Genomic DNA, 19,336 nt, shown 5'->3' with positions numbered 1-19,336 from the left:
TTCCCACAGGAAGGAAAGCACAGAACTCCAGGGCTTCAGGGGCTGATGAGAACCCACCCTCAACATGCCAAGGTAAACTGGGCCAGTCGGGCAGCCCCCTGGAGGCCCAGCCAGCCAGACCTGTTCCATGATCTTGGATCCTTGGGGCCCTGCACCATCACAATTGCCCCTTGGTTCCATGAGGCCCTGTAGGATCACCACAGATCTTGGCTCCCATGAGTCCCAGTGATATAACAATGGTCTCCTTGGCTCTGCAGTGGCACAATGGCCCCTTGCTTCCATAAGCCCTTGCAGTGTCCTAATGCTTTCATTCTTGCCATGGGACTGCACAACGCCACAATGGCCCCTTGGTTCCATGAGGTCACAGAGTCTCAAAATGGCCCCTTGTTTCTATTGGGTTCCCAGGATCACAGTGGCCCCTTGGTTCCACCAGGCCTGGATGTGTTACACTGGCCCCTTGCTTCCATGGGGACCCACAGTGTCCCAATGGCCCCTTGCTCCCATGAGGCCCTGGGATGTGGCAAGGGTCTCATTGCTTCCACGAGGCCCTGATGTTCCACAATGGCCCTTGAAGTGTCACAATAGTCTCACTGGGTCTCCCCGCTGGTTCACAATGGCCTCCTTCGTTCTGTAGCGTCACAATGGTATCCTTGGTTCCACTCTCAGAATGGCCCTGTGGTCTCATGGAGCCCCACAGCCCCTTATGGAGCCCCACAGGGTCACTGTGATCCCCTTGAGTCCATGAGGCCCTGCCATGATAAAAGGACCCCTTGGTTATACAAGGCCCTGCAATGTCACAATGGCCCCTTGGTTCCAGTGAGTCCTGAAGTGTCCTCATGTTCTCCATGGTTCCATGAGGCCCCACAATGTCACAATGGACTTTTGGTTCCATGAGCTTTCCTACTGCCAACAACAGTCTCCTTGGTTCCACAGGGTCCCAATGAACCCTTTGCTCCATGAGGTTCAGTAGTGTAACATGGATGCCTTGATTCCATGAGCTTGTGCAGTGTCACAATGATCTCCTTGGTTCTGTGGCCCTGCTGTGGCTGCTGTGTAACAATGGACCTGTGGTACCATGAGGTTCCATAGTGTCACCATGGTCCCTTTGGTTCCACAAGGCCTTGCTGGGCCACAATGGCCCCTTGGTTCCATGAGGTTCTGTACTGTCAACAATGATCTCCTTGGTTCTGCAGCGTCACAATGGACCCTTGGTTCCATGACGTGCCTGGCCTCCCACAGCCCCTCACGGACCCTTATGGCCCCTCACGGCCCCTCACAGCCACTCATGGCTCCCTCACAGTTCCCCATGGCTCCTCATGGACCCCTCACAGCTCATGGCCCCTGCAGTTTCCCAAGCCCCTCACAGCCCCTCACTGTGGATGCCATGGGTCAGAGAGAGAGAAACAGCAAGCCTTTCTCACAGCAGCTTGTGAGAATTTTTAGGGAGTTGGAAGGATGTGAGAATTTCTTAAATATAAACAATCTGCAGGTGGTGTTTTTCTACTTTGACTTCCTGTTCTTCTCAAGGATGGTGTATGAAGAAGGTGTTTCTGATAACTAGCCAGTCAAATAGAATATATTGGATCACTCTACAAAAACCACATGGTTCTCTTGAATGAAACCTTCTTCTACTCTTTCTACACTACTGCCTCCCGCCGGTTCCTGTGTCATTCTCAGCGCAAGAGTGACACCTCACAGCTCACAGCCCCTCACAGCCCCTCACAGTCCCTCTCAGCCCCTCACAGGCCCTCTCAGCCCCTCACAGTTCCCCATGGCCCCTCACAGCCCCTCAAAGCCTCTCACAGCTCATGGCCTCTCATTGCCCCTCACACTTCCCCAGGGACCCTCACAGCCCCTCTCTGCCCCTCACGGCCCCTCAGGACCGCAGGCACGGGGCTCCTCCCAAAGGACGAGAGGTTGAGCCCTGCTTGTTCTCCTTTCATTTCAAACCCTTCCCAGCAACAAGTAAAGAAAGGCTGAAATGGAGCCTTTACCCTGCGTTTCCCTCGGGGTTAATATCCGGCTGAAGCTCTGTGCTGGCGCTGGGCCGAGCGCCACCATCCCTGCAGCCGCCAGGCCTTTGCTGTCCCCCCGCGTCTGTTCCCTGTGCCCGAGTCCCGCCCGGCTCTGGCAGCAGCAGCAGCCGCAGCGCAGGGGGCGCCGGCCCGGCCCAGGCGGGGCTCCCGGCCAGGAGCAGCAGCAGCGCCGGCCCCTTGCCGCCTGCTCCTGCCTCGGCTCCCGAGGGCTTTTTCCAGCTGAATTCGGGACTGGAGCAACACGCACCCACACACAGCCCTGACTCCTCAGGGCCCGCCTGTGCTGCCCTGAGCCAGCCCTCAGAGGAAGAAAGGATCGGGTTCTAGCGCTCTTTTCAGCACTCTTTGACTCCCCCTGAGCTCACAGCAGGAGGCTGCTGCTGCCTTTGCCTTGGGAATTGGAGATCATGGCTGCTCTTGGTCCTCTTCTGCTTGCCACCTGAATTTGATCAGTACAATTGCACTTGCCTCTTTCAATCACTGCTACCCACTGTGCTTTTGTGATGGTGAACTCAGGGGTTTTGTCACAGGCATCATGATTAGCAGAGATTGAAATTCTCACAAGTGCTTGAACACTAAGTCGAGGGGAATGAAAGCTTCACAGACCACATTTACAGCACTCAAACACAGCCCTACTGCTGGTGCTGTTGAAATAGAATCAACTTACAGAGACCATCACAGAAATTGCCTCTGGAGTGGCAAATCAAATTAAAAAATCCACCAGGAGAAAGAAAAAACCAGAACTTGACTGGCTTCATTGCTTCCTCAGAGCAGCAGAAAATGGAGGTGCCCAGAGGAATTTCCAGCTGCTGCTGATCCCAGTTGGAGCCCAGCCCTCTGCAGAGTCCAAGCAGGAACCTGAGCCCAGACAAGGGAGCTCCCAGAATGTCCTGGAGATTCTTTCTCTGCATTCAGTCTGGCTTGCATTCCCCAGCAAGTCCCCAACAAAACCTCCTGTTTTCTTGGGTTAGAACAGGCACAATGAAAACCTCAGCAATGGCACAACTCCCCAGCCCATGAGGAAAAGAAAGGACAAGTTGTCCAGTAATACAAACATTTGTCTTGCTTTGCTGCAGAAGTCATGCTGCACTCATGGTGTGAAAAGCCAAGAGAAGCTGCAGTTGGGGGCACATATTGTGACAGAAACTGCAGCTCGTTCTCCAGGAAAGGTTCTTGAAAAGGGCAGACAGGACTGTGGAGAAGATTCCTGAAAAAGTGAAACAGCTTTTCAGAAGTGAAATGAAAATGGAACGGAACAATCCGAGATGGTGTTTCCTCTGTTTATTTCTATGCTCCCCTTTTCCATGTTGCACTACTTCTCCATGCCATGAATTCCAAATGCATCTCACCTGTCAGATCAATGACTTAGCGAGTTTTAGACACTGTAAAATACCATGAGCTACACACAGTTTTCCTTGCCCTGGTTTTGTTGGAAAGCAATGCCGGAGCCATAAGTGCAGTGCTTGGGTCAGGCACGAATCCTGCAGGCAGGGAATGTTCCCTGCCAGTGTCTGAGCCTCAGCAGGGACAATGCACAGCAGCGAGCGAGGGATTTCTCTGCCCCTGTGCAGGAGTCTGGACTCTGGATCTGGGCTCAACAGGAGGAAGTTCCCGTGTTTGGACAGACTCAGGGGCTGCCCCGAGGGCAGCAAATGGGAGAGTTCCCAGCTTGGAGAGGCCTCAGCAGAGGAGAGGATCTTGTCCATCCTCGAGGCCCTTTAAGAGTCTTCAGGCCCCTTTGAAGTGGAGGTTTTCTCTTTTTAGGGATTTTTTGGAAGGGATCCCACTACCCCAAAGGGTGTTTTTTCCTCCCCATTTAAGGGCCTTTATGAGGCCACAGCCACACAAGTCCCTTTCAAGGGGGGGTCATGATGGCTTTAAGTGACATTTCTATGGGGTTCCCCCACTCCAATCCTCTGTAGGGGATGTTTTGCCTTCCAGGATGTAATTTCGGGGTTCTCCTACCAGCACCATTTTAAGGGTATCCATTCTGGTCGGGTCCCACTACAAGTACCCTTAAACGGGCAACACCACTCCCATTGATTCCGACAGCGGAGCCGGGGCAGGGCTGTCTGTGCAGGCCCACAGGTGCCAGGGGCTCTGCAGGAGCTGGCAGAGGCTGCCCAGCAGGGAGGCCATGGGGCACAGAGCCCCAAGGCTGCTGTGGGCACCACGGCACAGGGGCCCTTCCCAGCCGCAATGCTCCTGGCCTGGGCTGGGCCTGCACAGGGGCTGTGCCACCATGGCTGGGCCAGCACAGGGCCACAAAGGGGCCACGCAGCCGCTGCCGGGGCTGACAGCAAGGCCAGGCACAGACAGGCAATTGCTGAGCATGGCCTGCACTGGGCAGGGCTGAGTGTGCCAAAGGCAGAGCTCAGCTGCCCTTGGGGGCTGCAGGAACAGTCCAGAGCCCAAAGAGCCCCCATGGCTGTGCTGGAGACCAAGGCTGCAGGAGGAAAATGCAGGGCTGCTGTGGAATGGGAGGGGATGGAATTCCAGCAGACTCATCGGCTTGCAAGGTGCTCTGCTCTCTCCCTAAGCTCCTCTCCGAGAGATGTCAGTGCCAGCTCGGCACCTCAGGCTACTGAGGCTCTACAAGGAGAACTGCCTGTTCATGGGCAAAAAAGTGATGTCTGCCTGGAATGGGGCACAGGTTTAATACCTGTTTGTTTCATCATCTATAAGCAAATCTTTATTATCTGTGTCACTTGAGTACTTTGAAGAAATGGCCAAGTTTTCCCACCAGGAACAGGAGTTTTCTGGATCTAATGTTTTCTTCTACTGATGGCAGGAGAAGAAATACTGATCATTCCCTCTAGGTTTGCCACCAACGTTCGGTCTAATATTTCATTCCCTTCTTCCTTCAGGTGCTTCCAGCTCTCCTGGTTAAATGGCCATGTCCAAGGACATCTCTTCATTTAGAGCAGCTGCATTTATGTCCTTCCCGTTTCTCCCAGATTTCCTCCTGCAGCAGTTGACTGGTCATTCCAATGCATCTCCCTTGAATTGCTTCATGCTTTGAGCTTTCAGAAGTTTAAATAACTCCTTACTTAGCGTCTTAGGTGCATTTTTATCTTTTATGTCACCTCTTCTTATGCCTTTGTCTAAAACCCTTCCTGTATGGCAATCCCATGTGGATGGTGGATATGCCAGATGCTGCTGGGATGTCAAATGAGCTGAGGGAAGGGTTTGGATGTCTATTAAATTTTATCATTTTCACATTTTTTATGTTGGCCAAGAAGAAAAACCTTTCTGTACATCTGAGCCTCAGCAGCTCCTCAAAGGACACAAACCTGATGAGTTGTGGTTCCGATTCTGGTGGCTGCACTTGCACCTCTCCATAGCTAGAGCAGAGCTGCCTTGTCCCAGAAAGTCCCTAGCAAAGGAGGGATGAAGGAAACTGTCAAGGATTTTTTGCAGATAGAGGAGTTTTTGCAGGACAATGTCCATGATCAGCTGATGCACAATCCAGCCTGCTTGGGATAATGGACAATGGACACGTTCACAAACAATAATGGACATATTCAGAAAATGGGGTCAGGATATCCTTGAAAAAGATACAAGAAGAAGAGACATCAGGACTCAGCAAGTTTGTCAGTGTTCTTGGAAAAGTAAGAAAGAAGACAGTTCATGGGTGGGACAGAAAACTACAGCCAGACACATGAAAAAGAGATGATCCAATCAGCATCCTTTTGCATTGGATGGAGCTGTGCCTTCCCTTGGCTTTGTTGGCTGACAATAAATGAACATCCCTCTTTGTCTCAGGCAGCTCCTTCTGCAGGGAAAGCAGGTGGGAGTTGAAGCCAAGGAGCTGAAAGCTGCAGGTGCCACCTAGGCTGGAGGCAGCTCAGATTTGCACAAAGGCTGCTCTGAGTGCCAGGGCTTGCATGGGGGAAATGGTGGGCTGTGGGTAGGAAGAGAGTCTGACTGATTGTCAGCCATGAAGGGTCTTGATTTTCATATCCATTCAAACAGCATGAGAAGGTACTTGGATCCAGTGTCAATTGGAGATTGCACATAACCATGTATTAACAGGAAGAAAAACCTAATACACTTCAAGATTCTGGAGCAGTGAAATTCAGCAGCAGCCTCCAAGTTGCTGAGGATGTCAGCTGCCCCCACTGAGGCCATCCCTGCCCAGAGCCCGTGGGGGAATGAGCAGACAAGGAGAGCGTCCCTGGGGTTGGGCAAGCAGCATTCAGAGGCACCAGCGGCTCCAGCTGGGAAATGGAGTGTGGAATGTGGCTGGGAAAGCCCTGCCTGGGCTGTGCCTGGGGGACAAACAAGCCCTGGTTCCCATCCCCCAAAAAATTCTCTCAACAAGAGATTTTGAAGGAATTAAAATTTTTGTGTCCTCTGAGTTGGATGTACTAGAGAAATGCCTACAAGAGATTCTCAGGAGCCCAAAACAACCTGTACCTGGATTCCAGTGTTGTTCAGGTGGAAATTCCAAGAGGATGTTGGGTCAAGATGTGTTCTTGCCTTGTCGTCAGCCTAAATACCCCTTAGTCTCCCTGGGCCCTTCTCCCTAGCTGGGACTTGGGCTCATTTGGTCATTCAGGAGCTGGGCTGGGGGCTCCAGAGGTGGGTGTTAGGCATTGCCTGGGGTGTGCCATGGGCTAGAAGAAACTGCTGGGCTGGGATGGAGACTCTGGGGGGATTGGGGTTCAAGGGCAGGGCAGTGCTTGGGTCATAAGGCCGGGAAAGGATCGACCGGCCCCTTCCTCCCCCACACGTGAAATGATTCAAGCCAACAATCTCTTCCAGTCTGTAACTATAGGCGGTGTTGGAGATGGTACTGAAATTTGGCCATGGGCACCTGGCTGAGAAGGACCGTTCTTTTCCATAGGAAGGAAAGGACGGAGCCTTCCCCAGGGCATTGGGGACAGATGAGAGGTGACCCTTGTGAAAGCATTGCCAGACAGACTAGTCCTGGCAATATTACTATGGGAACAATGCCTGGATGTAAGGAAATTTGGTTGTGAAATCCCAGTTCTGGTCATGGGTGCCAGAGGATAGACAGTTCTTTTCTATAGGAAGGGAAAGCATGGAGCCCCAGTGTTTCAGCAGCAGATGAGAAGAGACCCTCAACATGCCAAGGTCAGCTGGACCAGTCAGGTGGCCCCCGGGTGGCGAAAGCAGCCAGAGCTGTTCTGTGTTCCCTTGGTTTTATGGCGCCCTGAGGTGTCACAAGTGTGCCTTGCTTCCATGGGCTCCCACAGTGTCACAATGGCCCCCAAGATCCTTAAGCATCCTGCAGTGTCACAAAGGTCCAATGATTCCATGAGGCCTTGCAGTTTCACAATGGTCTCTGTGGTTCTACAGGCCCCACAATGTCACTTGACTCCTCTGTTCTGTGGGCCCTGCAATGTCACAATGGACCTTTGGACCATGGGACTTTGAGGGGTCACAATGGTCTCCTTTGGCTCCACAATGTAAAAATGGCCCATTGATGACAGGTGGCCTCTCTGTGTCACCCTGGAGCTTTGGCTGCATGAAGCCCTGCAGTGGTCCCCCTTGGTTTCTTAGTGTCACAATGGACCACTGATGACAGAAGGCCTCGCAATGTCACAATGGCCCCTTGGTTCTATGAAGCCCTGCAGTGTCACAAAGGCCTCTTGGTTTCAGGAGGCCCCAGAGTGTCCCAATGGTCTCTTTGGTTCCATGGTGCTGCACAGTGTTACAATGATTTGCTTATTCCATGGGGCCTCGTAGTGTCACAATGGTCTCCATGATTCCATGAGTCCTGTCAGTGGCTCAACAGCCACCTGGTTCCATGAGGCTGTGCAGTGACTTAATTGTCTTTCCATGGTTCCAAGGTTCCATGAGGCCTTGCAGTGTCACAGTGGACTTTTAGTTCTATGGGGTCTCAAAGTGTCCCAATGGCCCCTTGGTTCCATGGCACCCCAAAGTGTCACAATGGTCTCCACAGTTCCATGAAGCCCCACAGTGTCACAATGGACCCTTGGTTTGATGGGGCCTCTCAGTGTTACAGTGATCCCTACATTCCATGGAGCCACACAGCGTCAGCACAGTCCCCTTGGTTCCATAAAGCCCAGCAATGTCACAGTGGTCTCCATGATTCCATGGGGCCCTGCAGTGTCACAAGGCTCCCTTGGTTCCATGGCCCTGTGCTGCTGCATTCCCCCCTCCCCTTCTCAGGCCACCCTGCCAGCTCAGAAATGCTCCTTGGGCCTCGGCCTTGGCCAACAGCCCCTGGGCTCAGCTCCTCTGCAGCTCATCACAAACACTGTCTGCTCCAGGCACTGCTGCTGCCCAAACAGCTCCTGGTTTCTTTAGGAGCAGCACTGGGAGCTGTTTCTTTTCCCTCCATGACACAACATCCCTGTTCTCACCCTGCCAAAGAAAGCTGCTGATGCCAAGTGTGGCCAGGATGAACCATTGCTGGGACTGAAGCCCCTCTCATGGGGCCCTGCAAACAGCGCTCCAAAAGGAGCCCTTGGAGCCCTCCTGGGCCAGCGACTCCCTCTGAGTGGGGCCTCTCCCAGACAGGAACTCTCCCGTTTGCTGCACTCAGGGGATCCCCGAATAACGATGGCGAGCTGCCAAAGCATCCTCAGGGAGCATTTCCCTTCACTCGGGGGCATTTCTCACAGGTGCCTTGCACTGACTCTTGGTGTCTGTGTGCACACAGGAGTGCCTGTGCTCAGGGAAATGTGGCAGAAATGCTGCTCTCTGAGGGGCTTGAGTGCCTTGGATAGCTGAGCCAGTTATGCCTGTAAGTAAGGGCAAGTCGCATGTGTTAAGCTAAGTTAATTGCTGCTAAGAGTTGTTCTTTTGCTAAGAAGTGAGTTTAATATAAGTTATAAGCGAAGTTGAATATTGTTAAGTGTTATTCCACTGTTAAATCATTAATTCCTAGGTTATTGGTAAGGTTAAATACTGTTAAGTGCTGTTCTTTTGCTAAATGCTGAAGTCTAAGGTATCGGTCGAGTCCAGTTAAACTTTAGCTCAGTTTAGCTTTTGGGCCATATTCCTTTTATTCTTCCCCTCACTGTCCTTTAGGCCCACACACAGGTGCACAAACATACAGTTATTAGTTCATTTCTGGTTTGATTGCCTGGATTTTTTTGTTTTGTTTTGTTGTTGCTTTGTTTCCTTGGTGTGCCTGAAGTGTCCAGTCAGGAGCAGAGTGACTCTTGCCTAGGAACTTTGTGGTGCTGCCACATAATATTAAATCTGGGTTTTACTTATCCCTTGCTGGGGATTTTTTAAGCACTTTCAGCCCCTTGTTTGTAACAGGGTGAAGGAGCCCTGGCCCAGGCTCTGGCCCAGGTGGACCTGGGGACTCTGCCGGGGGATCCCTGTCCCGCTGTCCCAACCCCCACAGCCCGGGCCCCTGTCCCCATGTCAGGCTCTGGGGTCGATCTTGCGGAGCATCCTCTGGGGGAGGCTGCAGTGCCGGGGGCGGGGGGACCCAGGGGGGACAGGGGACCCCACTGTGCATGAGCAGGGTTGGACTGCTCTGGGGAGACTGTGAGTGAGGCCGGGGCGGAGTGACCTCCCCCCATGACCTCACACAACCCTTTTGATGTCACACAGCCTCCTGTGATGTCACAGCCCACTCTGGGATGTCACAAAGTCCCCTTGTGATGTCACACAGCCCCCTGTTATGTCACACAGCCACCTTCGATGGCAGACAGCCTCCTGTGATGTCACAGCCCATGCTAGGATGGCACAAATCCCCATTGTGATGTTACAGAGCCAGTGCTGGGATATCATTTTTTGATGTCATACAGCTGCACTGTGATGTCAAAGAAGACACAGCTGCTCTGTGCCTCTATGACACAGCCACAGAGGTGCCGCTGTGACACAGCCCCCTCTGGGACATACCCCAGCCCCTGGCAGTGCTGAGCCCCTGTGAGCTCTGTCTGTGCCCTGCTGGTGTCCCTGAGGTGCCCTGGCAGTGCCCCAGCCCTGCTGGGCTGTGCACAGGAGCTGCTCCTGGCCAGAGCTGTCTCTCTGCAGCACTGTGTGACTGTGTTCACAGGGGTCACAGGACGAGGGAAGAAACGAGAAAGTTGACTCCGTGTTCAGAAGGTTTGGTTAATTATTTTATTATCTATATTATATTACAAACTATACTAAAAGAATAGAAGGAAGGATTTCATCAGAAGGCTTAGCTAAGACTAGAAAAGGAATGAATAACAAAGGTTCTGACTGACTGAAACAGTCTGAGACGGGTGGACTGTGATTGGCCATTAATTGGAAACAACCAGATGAGACCAATCACAGATCCACCTGTTGCATTCCACAGCATCAGATAAGAATAGTTTGCATAGTTTGTATTTTTTTCCTGAGGCCACTCAGCTTCTCAGGAGGAAAAAGTCCTCAGGTGGAAAGGATTTTTCATAAAATATCATGGCTACAGTGCTGCCCTTGCCAGGAGCTGCCTCTGAGCCAGGAGCCCAGCCCAGCTCAGCAGCAGAGACACAGCACAGTTTGCTAAGACTCATCAGTCCATCAGAGTGTGCTCAAAACCTCCTCAAGAACTCAAAGTCAGATTGAAACACAGAACTTTTCTTGAAGGGTTAAGGGGTCCCATTGAAGGACAGCACTGAGAAAGTGTCCCCAGGTTCCAGGTAGTACAGAACACTGGTGACAGTGATGAGAGGTGGGGACAACTGTTGGGGAGGATGAAACAGGAAAACCTTATAAATATGATTGCCTGGCAAAAGATTTTAAGAATATAGAAACTATAAGCAAGATTGAAATGAAAGCAAGCTTTGAGAAACCTTTGTTACTGAACAACTGGAAAACAATGCTGTGGCCGGCTATAGGTAATCCCCTTTGATGAACATTACCCTCTGCTTGCAGACAGGTCCAAGGGTCAGAGCAGACCCTGCTAGCTTAGCAGAAGGGGTCCAAAGGGTAGCTTTTCTATATGATAATGATTCTTATAGGTTGTCTGTAAATGCTAGAGCATTTGTATCTAGTATTAGATTCTTAGTGAGAACTAGAATAATGAACCGAGAAGATTTATTGTATTGTAATGAAAACCTCATTTTCTCATCCTCTTTACCACGCTCTTGCCTTCTCTCTCTTTACCACTCTCTTTACTTCTCTCAGGCCTGCTCCGAGCTGCAGCTGGCAGCTCCAAGCAGGGCCCCTGCACCCACACCTGTTTCAATAAACTGCAAGTTGCACAACCTGGCTTCAGAGATCTCTCGTCTCCATCCATCCCAACCCTCCTACCCCTTGTTGCTCCTACAGACAACCAAGAGAAAGGTTGTCTGATGCTGAGCAAACCTGCACCTCTGTCCCTGCAGGCTGTTGGCATCCCCTGGCTGCCCCACCTGGCTGGCCCCTTCCTTTGCTGACAGCTCTGCCTCCTGCCTGCCTCTGCCTGCCCACACAAAGCCTTGGGCTGCGCCAGGCTCCTGCTGGGGGACGTGTTGCACCACAGCCCTGCCCTGGGAGGGAAATTCCTTCCTGCTGGTGCCCAGTCTGGGCCTCCACAGCTGCCCTTGGTGCCATTATTTCCTTCGCATGCTTATATCCTCTAGGAAGAAAAGCTCCAGCCTCCCTGAATACCGCCCTTCAGCCCCTCCCAGGCTACTCCTGTTCTGTCCTCCGTCTCCTCACAATTGAGCCCAGAGCCCACAGCCTCTACCTGCTGGTTATGTGATGAGGCCACCAAACCCCATCTTGGGGGATTCTTGTGTCCTCTCCAGGTCTGTGAAAATGAGAAAACAGTGACCAAAGGTATTTTCACCCCAATCTTAGTGGCAGAACAAGGCTCAATATATCTAAAGTGAATGAGGCTGGGTTTACATTTGTTAGAAGGAGGAAATGTTTCACAATGATGAGAGTGGAACAAAACTGACACTATTTTTCCAGAGAAGTGCATGCCCCGTCCCAGGAATTGTCCAGGAGCAGGAGTGCAAGCTGACATAGGGAAACCCCATCCCCTCCCCCAAGGATGGAATTCCTGTTGTGTGGGTTCTCTGCTGTGCTGGGTGAGCTCACAGTGCTTCAGGCCAGAATGTCTGCTGAGGGCAGCCAGGCTGCTGCAGTGGCAGTGACCTCACAGCCATCACCATGGCAGCCCTGTGCCCTGGGCCTGGCTCTCCCCTTTGCTCTGTCTCTGCCTTGGCTCTGCTGGCATGAAGAGTTTTGTCATGAATATCTTGTCCCCCAAGGTGCTGGGGCCAATTGCTTCCCAGTCAGGCTCCTGGAGCACAAGTGGCTTTTCAGAGCCCAGCCAGAAAGGAGCCCTGAAGCAGCAGCTCTGCAGTGGTGGCCACCAGGCTGGGTTGCCAAGGGAGGCTTCTGGCCATGCCCTGCAAGCAGCTGCTGCTGCCAAGGTGCCTTTGGTGCCTCAGGCTCTCCCTGGCACAGCTGCCAGCACGGCACTCTGCCCTTGTGCCCAAGGCCTTCCCTGTGCTGGGGCTGGCCTGGGGCTTTTCCTGCAGCGAGACCTGCCCTGCTCATGGCACAGGAAAGGCAGTTCCTGCTGGAGCAGGAGGCTCTGCCTGCAGTGGGCTCCAACAACTGCATCAAGGCCCTGGTGACTTCAAAATTGCTTCCTAGAGCAGAGGATTCTAATTGTTAGAGCTCCTATGCTGTGGAGGAAAGCACTCTGATCAAGATCTTTCTGTCTAATCATGATCAGAATCAATCAGAGCTGTATTTCTAGAAATCTCTCTGGTATTCCATCATTAATCCTGTGGGACAAATTGCATTAAAGTTCAATTCCACCTGTCCAATCTTTTACATGCTTGACAAAGACCAGAGCTGGCTTTGGATCCAGCCGCTCTCAGTCTCCTGTCATAGAAGGAATTTTACAAGTCTAGGGGTCCTGCAGGGTTTTTCGGGTTTCTGTGGTGGCTGCTGGGTGTCATTTCTTCACCTGATGACACTGCAGGAGTTTCTCCAATAAAGAAACAAAGTTTTTGCTTGAAGCTCCCACCCTGCCCATGACAGGAACCCCTGTGAGTGTCTGGGACATTCCAGCTCTTTGGCAGCGTGGGGACTCCTGGGATGTCACTGTGAAGCCCCCGTGAGTGCCTGTGACGGATCGGTGCCTTTGCAGCCCAAGATCCCTGGGATGTCACCATGGAATGGCTGTGACTGCCTCTGACCACACGGCTCTTTACCATCCCCAGAAAGCCCTGGGAGGTCACCATGGAGCACCTGTCTCTACCTGTGACATTCCAGCTCTTGAACAGCCTAGAGATTCTTGGAATGTCCCCATGGAACCCCTCTGAGTGCCTGTGGCAGCTTCCTTCCTTGGAAAGCAAACATCACTAGAAGCCATTGCTATGGTCTGTTCCCATGGCAACCACCACCAGCCCCCTGTTGCAATGGTGAATCCCTTGGCAGTTTCATGGAGACCCCATGGTCATTGGTGGTTGCCATGGACACCAGCTCAGGCTTGGAGCCAGGGTCCATTGCCATGGCAACCATTTGCAGTCTCATTCCCAGGTTCATGGCATCCCAGAATTGGCTGATTTGAGAGGAACCCATCAGGATCCTCAAGTCCAGCTGCTGGCCATGCACAGCACACCTCAACAATCCCAGCCCAGGCCTTGCAGCACTGCCAAAACGCTGCTGGAGCTCAGAGAGCCCTGGAGCTGGGACCCTTCCCTGGGGAGCCTGGGCAGCGTCTGAGCAGCCTCTGGGGAAAAACCTTTTCCTGAGATCCAACCTAAGGCTGCCCCGACTCAGCTGCAGCCGTTCCCTCCAGTCCTGTCCCTGAGTACCAGACTAAAGAGGTTCCCACAGACCCCCACAAGGTTCTCACTCCCAAGGTTGTTGCCATGGCAACCAGGGCTGGGACCAGCTGGGATGCTCAGTCTCCATGGGCTGGGGTTTAGGAATGGGCTTCCCCAATTTCCTGCTCCCACTAAGACCGCACTGCTGCTCTCTGCCCTCTTGACTCCCGTGGAAAGCACAAAAGACAGAGATCCCAGGCTGGGAGAAGAACAATTTACTGGGAACAGCAACCAGATAAGGAACAAACAGGAACAGCAATCCTATTGATTACAGAAGGGATAAGAAAAACTATTTGCAGGGCACCAACAATTGTCTCTTCCCAGCCACGTATTCCCTCTTGCCTGGAAAGGATACCCTTCTCCTCTGGGAAAAGAGAGAGAGAGTCCCTTTCCTGCCCTTGGCAATGACCTGAAGTGGAAGTGAATGCAATGACATGGCCATGGCCAGACACTCATGTTCTTGGACCCACATCATGTCATTGGCAAGGGCAGGAAAAGGGACAGGTGTCTTCCCAGCATCAATGACAGGAAACATGGATCACGAGGGTCTTCCCAACGTGGGTCCTCCAATGGGGGATGAAACTGGAGCAGTGCACAAAGCTTTTCCTGCAGTTGGGGCATTTTCAGGGCTTCCCTTACCGGTGCCTCTGTTGGTGTTCAGTCAGGGCAGAGCTCTGGGTGAAGCTCTTCCCACACTGGGGACACTCGTAGGGCCTCTCCCCAGTGTGGATGTACCGGTGAGTGACAAGGGTGGAGTTTGCCCTAAAGCCCTTCCTGCAGTCAGGGCAGCGGGATGGCCTCTCCTCTGTGTGAACCCGTTGGTGCCTGAGGAGAGTGGAGGTGGTGTGAAACCTTTTTGGACACTCGGAACAGTCATAGGGCCTCTCCCTGGTGTGGATGCGTTGGTGGGTGACGAGCTCAGAGCTGCACCTGAAGCCCTTCCCACATTCCCCACACTGGTAGGGCCATTGCCCAGTGTGGATCATCTGGTGGCAGATCAGGGTGCTGCTCTGCCTGAAGCTCTTCTTACACTCCAAGCACTTGTAGGGCTTCTCCCCATCGTGAAGCTGCTCATGCACCACCAGCTCCGAGCCCTGGCTGAAGCTCTATCCACCTTCCCGGCACAGGGCAGATCTTTGCTCCTCAGAGCACCCTGGGCTGGGTTTGGAGCCCCTCCTCCTGTGAAACCTCTGGGGCTTTTCCTTCCCATTGGATTCCTGTACAGTAGAGCCACTCAAAACAGCCATTTCCACGAGGTTCTGCTGCAGGGATTTGTCCTTTCTGGTCCCCATTCTCAGATCCTTGTCTGGGGGGGGGAAGGTCAATGAGAGGATGAGATTTGGTTCTGTGCCACAGGGAAGGAGAAGGAAATTGCCCAAGTGCATCCCCGGCAGGATGGCGTTGGCAGAGGGGGCGTCCTGCAGCTGGGGGCCATGCTGGGCTGGGAGATGGAGCAGGGGAGAGGAGGAAAGGGGCAGTGACTTCCTCCTCACCTGCCCTGGTGTCCTGGGGCATTGTCTTAGTTTGAAAAGACAGGTGTCTGCTAAGAAATTAAGGAGCCTCCCTTGAAATGGAAAATGTAAATCCCCTCTCACCGAAATATTATAATTTTGAAATTAAGGGTCTGTCTGCAAAGATATGGGAATAGGAATAACAGTTTTTAACTAGGAAAATTTTAAAACTACAAATCCCATTGTACAAAAACTCCCACTCACCAAGTCAGAATATGACGTGACACCCTGTGGGTCAGGGTGCTGGTAGCAGACCTATTAAATGGTGGCTGCAGAGCTCCTGCAGTGACAGATGTGGTTCTGTTCAATCAAGGATCCTGTAGAAGGGTGGAGTTTTCCTCTGAACGTCCAGTAGTGGTGTTGTTGGGCCTGGTCTTCCTCTGGGAATCCAGTGGAACAGAAAAGCTGCTTCTCTGAGAATCCAATGGGAAAAGGCTGCCTGTGGTGTCCGTAATGTCAGATTATATTCAGGTAGGCATGCTTGGCCCTTCCCCCTAGGCAAAACATCTCCCAGTGGGATGATGTAGATTTATCAGTCAGGCAGTGACACTCAATGGCCCATTAAGAGCAGATATTTCCTAGAGAGTGGATTTGTTGTAGAAGAGATAAAGAAAACTGCCCAATTAACAGAAGATAACTGCCCCACTTCTAATAGGGGTAATGATCCCACAGGCTGTAAATTCAGGGAGTGCTCAATATCATGCTTCCTTCCCCTTTCCCTGATCCTCCTTTGTCCCTCCTCTTCCTCCTTCCCTCCCTTCCCCCTACCCTCCTCCCTAAGCCACCCTCCTTCTCTTCCTTCCCTCCCTTCTTGCTCTCCTTCTTCTTCCCTCCTCTTCCCTCCCTCCTCCTCCTCCCCCAGGAGCAGCGACACCCTCGGTTCCCCGTTCCCACAGCCCGCGGGAGGAGCGGGGATGGAGCCGGGACAGGTTGGGATGGGCAGCACGGGGCCCTCTGCTGCTCCCACCCACTGGGGGAGAAGGAAACCCAGCCAGGGCAAAAGGAGAGGCAGACTGGGGAAAGTGGGGGCTGCAGATCCAAACTGGGCCTTGCTGGGGACCCTGTCTGAGGACTTTCAGCCCTTGGGGCTCCTCTCGCGAGATCCGGGGAGTGGGAAATTCAGAGAGGGCTGGGGGATCCCAGGAGTGGCATCAATGGGAGGGACTGGGCTGTACTGGGATCCTACTGGGACCATATGGGCAGTGACTGGGGTTGTACTGAGATTATACTGGGATAATACTGGGAGCAGATGGACCCATACCAGGGGAGACTGTGATCACAATGAGGTGAATGGGATCATACTGGGATCATACTGGGAGTGAGTAGGAGCCTGTCAGTCGCAATTAAGACCCTGTTGGAGGCAAATGGGATATATTGGGAGCAAGTGGGATCATGCTCTGTGTTACCAGGAGCAGCTGTGAGCAACTGGGATTATGCCAGGAGCAAGTGGGAGGAGCTGGGAGTGACTGGGTGCATGCTGGGGGTCATTGGAAGCAACTAGGCTTCTATTAGGATGAACTGGGATCATACTGGGAGTGACTAGGAATATGCTGGAAGGAACTGGGATACACTGGGAAAGACTGGGAGAGACTGGAACAAAAGTCAGGGTGAAAGGGTGCAAGTGGCACCATGTGGGGCACAAGTGGTTCATACTGGCAGCAACTGGGACCACCCTGGGGTCATCTCTGGATCATACTGGGAGTGACTGGATCAACACTGGGAGTGTCTGAGAGGGACTGGGAACACACCATGCACATCATCCCTGGACTGGGGGTGACTGGCAGCAACTGGGAACACACTGGGAGCAAATGGAGTCATACTGGGACTGACTGGGTTGATCTAGCTGGAGGCAACTGGGACCATACTGGAAGTGATTGAAAGTAACTGGGATTATTCTGGGACCATACTGGGAGTGCTGGCATGTGACAAGGATCATACCAATACATAAAATTTCAATAGTCAATGCAAATTTTATTTCTATATCTTTTATTTGAAAGAAGGCGAGCAAGCAGCTCTGGGTGGCCTGGGAGTCACTGCTCCACTCACAGCACACACCACTTACAAATTCAGTAAAGTATATTTACTGTTTGTAAGCCTATAAAGCATTTTCCAATGTACTTGGTTAGTACAAATTAGTAAATATCAATAAGCTGGAATCAGCAATTTCATAATCTTTCCAGGGGGTTGTTGTCTTCCTGTCCTTCTTCTGCTCATATGGACGGAGGCCCCTTCACCTGTGTCTGCTACATGATTTTGTTAAGCTTTTAAGTGTACATAAGCATTTAGTTGCATTGCAGTCCCCTTAGCTTTACCACAACTTCCTCTATTTTATTCTAAGCATCAGCCATCTTGCTACCTCATCTCTTTACTTTTCCATACTTCCCCTATTTCCAAGCTTCTTTTGGCTACAGAAAGTTTCAAAACCCTTCTTTGTATCTATCTGAAGGAATGCCTCCATTTTCGACACAGAAGATACAATCATTTGATGATTCCATTGCTGATTGACACAAATCACAAAAACATTTGTCACAATATTGCTCACCAAATTGATGATGTGGGGATCTACTTCTCTTTCCTGTGGGGCATGAAGAATGTGCTGCTGGCTTACAGTGTCAAAATCCTTGGCCATGTCCACAAATACAACACCCAGGGGTTTGTGTTCTCTTTTTGCTGACCAAATTATGGTTTGCAGGAGTTTCATGTTTTCAGAGCATTCCACTGCTCTTATAAAGCCTCTTTGCCTTGGGTTGAGGGGGCAAGCCTTGGTCAGTTTGGCTGTTAAAATCCTGGAGAACAGTCTTAGCAAGATGGAACTGATTGGGATGAGTCTCCAGTTGTTAATGTCCTTTAGGTGCTGTGGTTTGGTTGACTTAGGAATCAAAACAGTCCTGCAGCCCCTCACCATGTCTGGGATTTTTCCTGATGTTAACCAGAAGCTGAAGATCTCCATGGTCCGGGAGTACTCTGGATCCATGTTCTTGATGTTTCTTAGAGTTTTCCTGTCTGGACTGGAGCTGAGTTTTTACTCATCCCCTGCACATTCTTCTCAATTTCTTTTGATGCAATTAAGTCTCTGAAAGCACTAATGTCGGTTTTCCCATTAATTTGGAAGTTCCCAAGGCTATCAAATGTTCCGGGTAGTTCCCATCTGGCTTTAAAAACTGAATAAAGATCACTGGGAGGACAAACACTCTAGGTCATCCAGGATAATTTTAGCAAGTTTTCCCCTCTCCAGATGCAATAGGTCCTGCAAGCAAAGATAATGACCTTTCTTAACTGCTCTTCTTTTCATCCACTTTTGAAAAGGTCTTATTGATCCTTTTTCCTGGGTCCCCATTTTTTCTCTTATCTCTGGTTGCTGTTCTTATCTGGCCTATTGATTCAAGGCATCAGAAGCATTCCTGTGCTGATTGAATGATTGTTGAATGCATCTCCTGGCCATCTAGGAAGTGCTTGAATGCCCAAGGGAAGGTGTTGATTGTCCCAGCTGATAGCCACTCACTGAGGGTTCTGACGCTGACGCCTTTTCACAGCATTTGACAGCAGGGCATGGAGCAACAGATACGGTTTGATTGTAGCCAGGTGTTCCACAGCAGCTGGGATTCTCACAGCAGCCAGGTATAGCTTGGCAACAGGCACGGGCAGCTCCACAGCAGCCAGGAATGCCTCTGCAGCCAGGTGCCCTCTTACAGTGGCAGGGTGCTCTCCTGCCGGGGCCGGGCACTGTCCCACCGTGGCTAGGCACAGCTGTAGGGGTGCTTTCAGTCACAGCAGAGCACAGAGAGGTGGTTCCACCACAGGCAGAGATGGCTATAGGGCTAGCAGCATGGCACAGAGGAGCTGGAATTACACAGGGGCTGGGCACCACTTCTGAGATCTCAGCTGGTGTGGCAGGGCCTGGTGGAGGGACAGCAAACCCCGCTCCATGGCCAGGCACCGTCCTGCAGGAGCAAGGCATCTCACAGTGGAGGCGGCTGGGTGCCTTGCAGCGGCTGCAGTGACAAAGCGCCTCCCTGCTGCTACCAAGGGCTGCTCCTGGGGTTCCGGCTGT

General features: G+C 52.0%; 1 protein-coding gene across 1 annotated transcript in view; it reads right to left on the bottom strand.

Annotated features, from left to right (window-relative positions):
* LOC311165745 (olfactory receptor 14J1-like) overlaps positions 1-18,259 on the bottom strand; it is a gene marked incomplete at both ends in the record, with an annotated part of 28,592 nt that extends 10,333 nt beyond the window's left edge. The window contains 2 exons of the mRNA XM_084227255.1: positions 17,655-17,782; positions 18,188-18,259. Coding sequence (XP_084083381.1) covers positions 17,655-17,782; positions 18,188-18,259 — 200 coding nt within the window. The remainder of the gene's footprint in view (positions 1-17,654; positions 17,783-18,187) is intronic.
* Between the last annotated feature and the right edge of the window lie 1,077 nt (positions 18,260-19,336).

This window comes from Fringilla coelebs, assembly GCF_963513975.1.
Source record: "Fringilla coelebs genome assembly, contig: SCAFFOLD_38, whole genome shotgun sequence".
NCBI lineage: Eukaryota > Metazoa > Chordata > Aves > Passeriformes > Fringillidae > Fringilla > Fringilla coelebs.
This window is presented reverse-complemented; position numbering and strand designations above follow the sequence as displayed.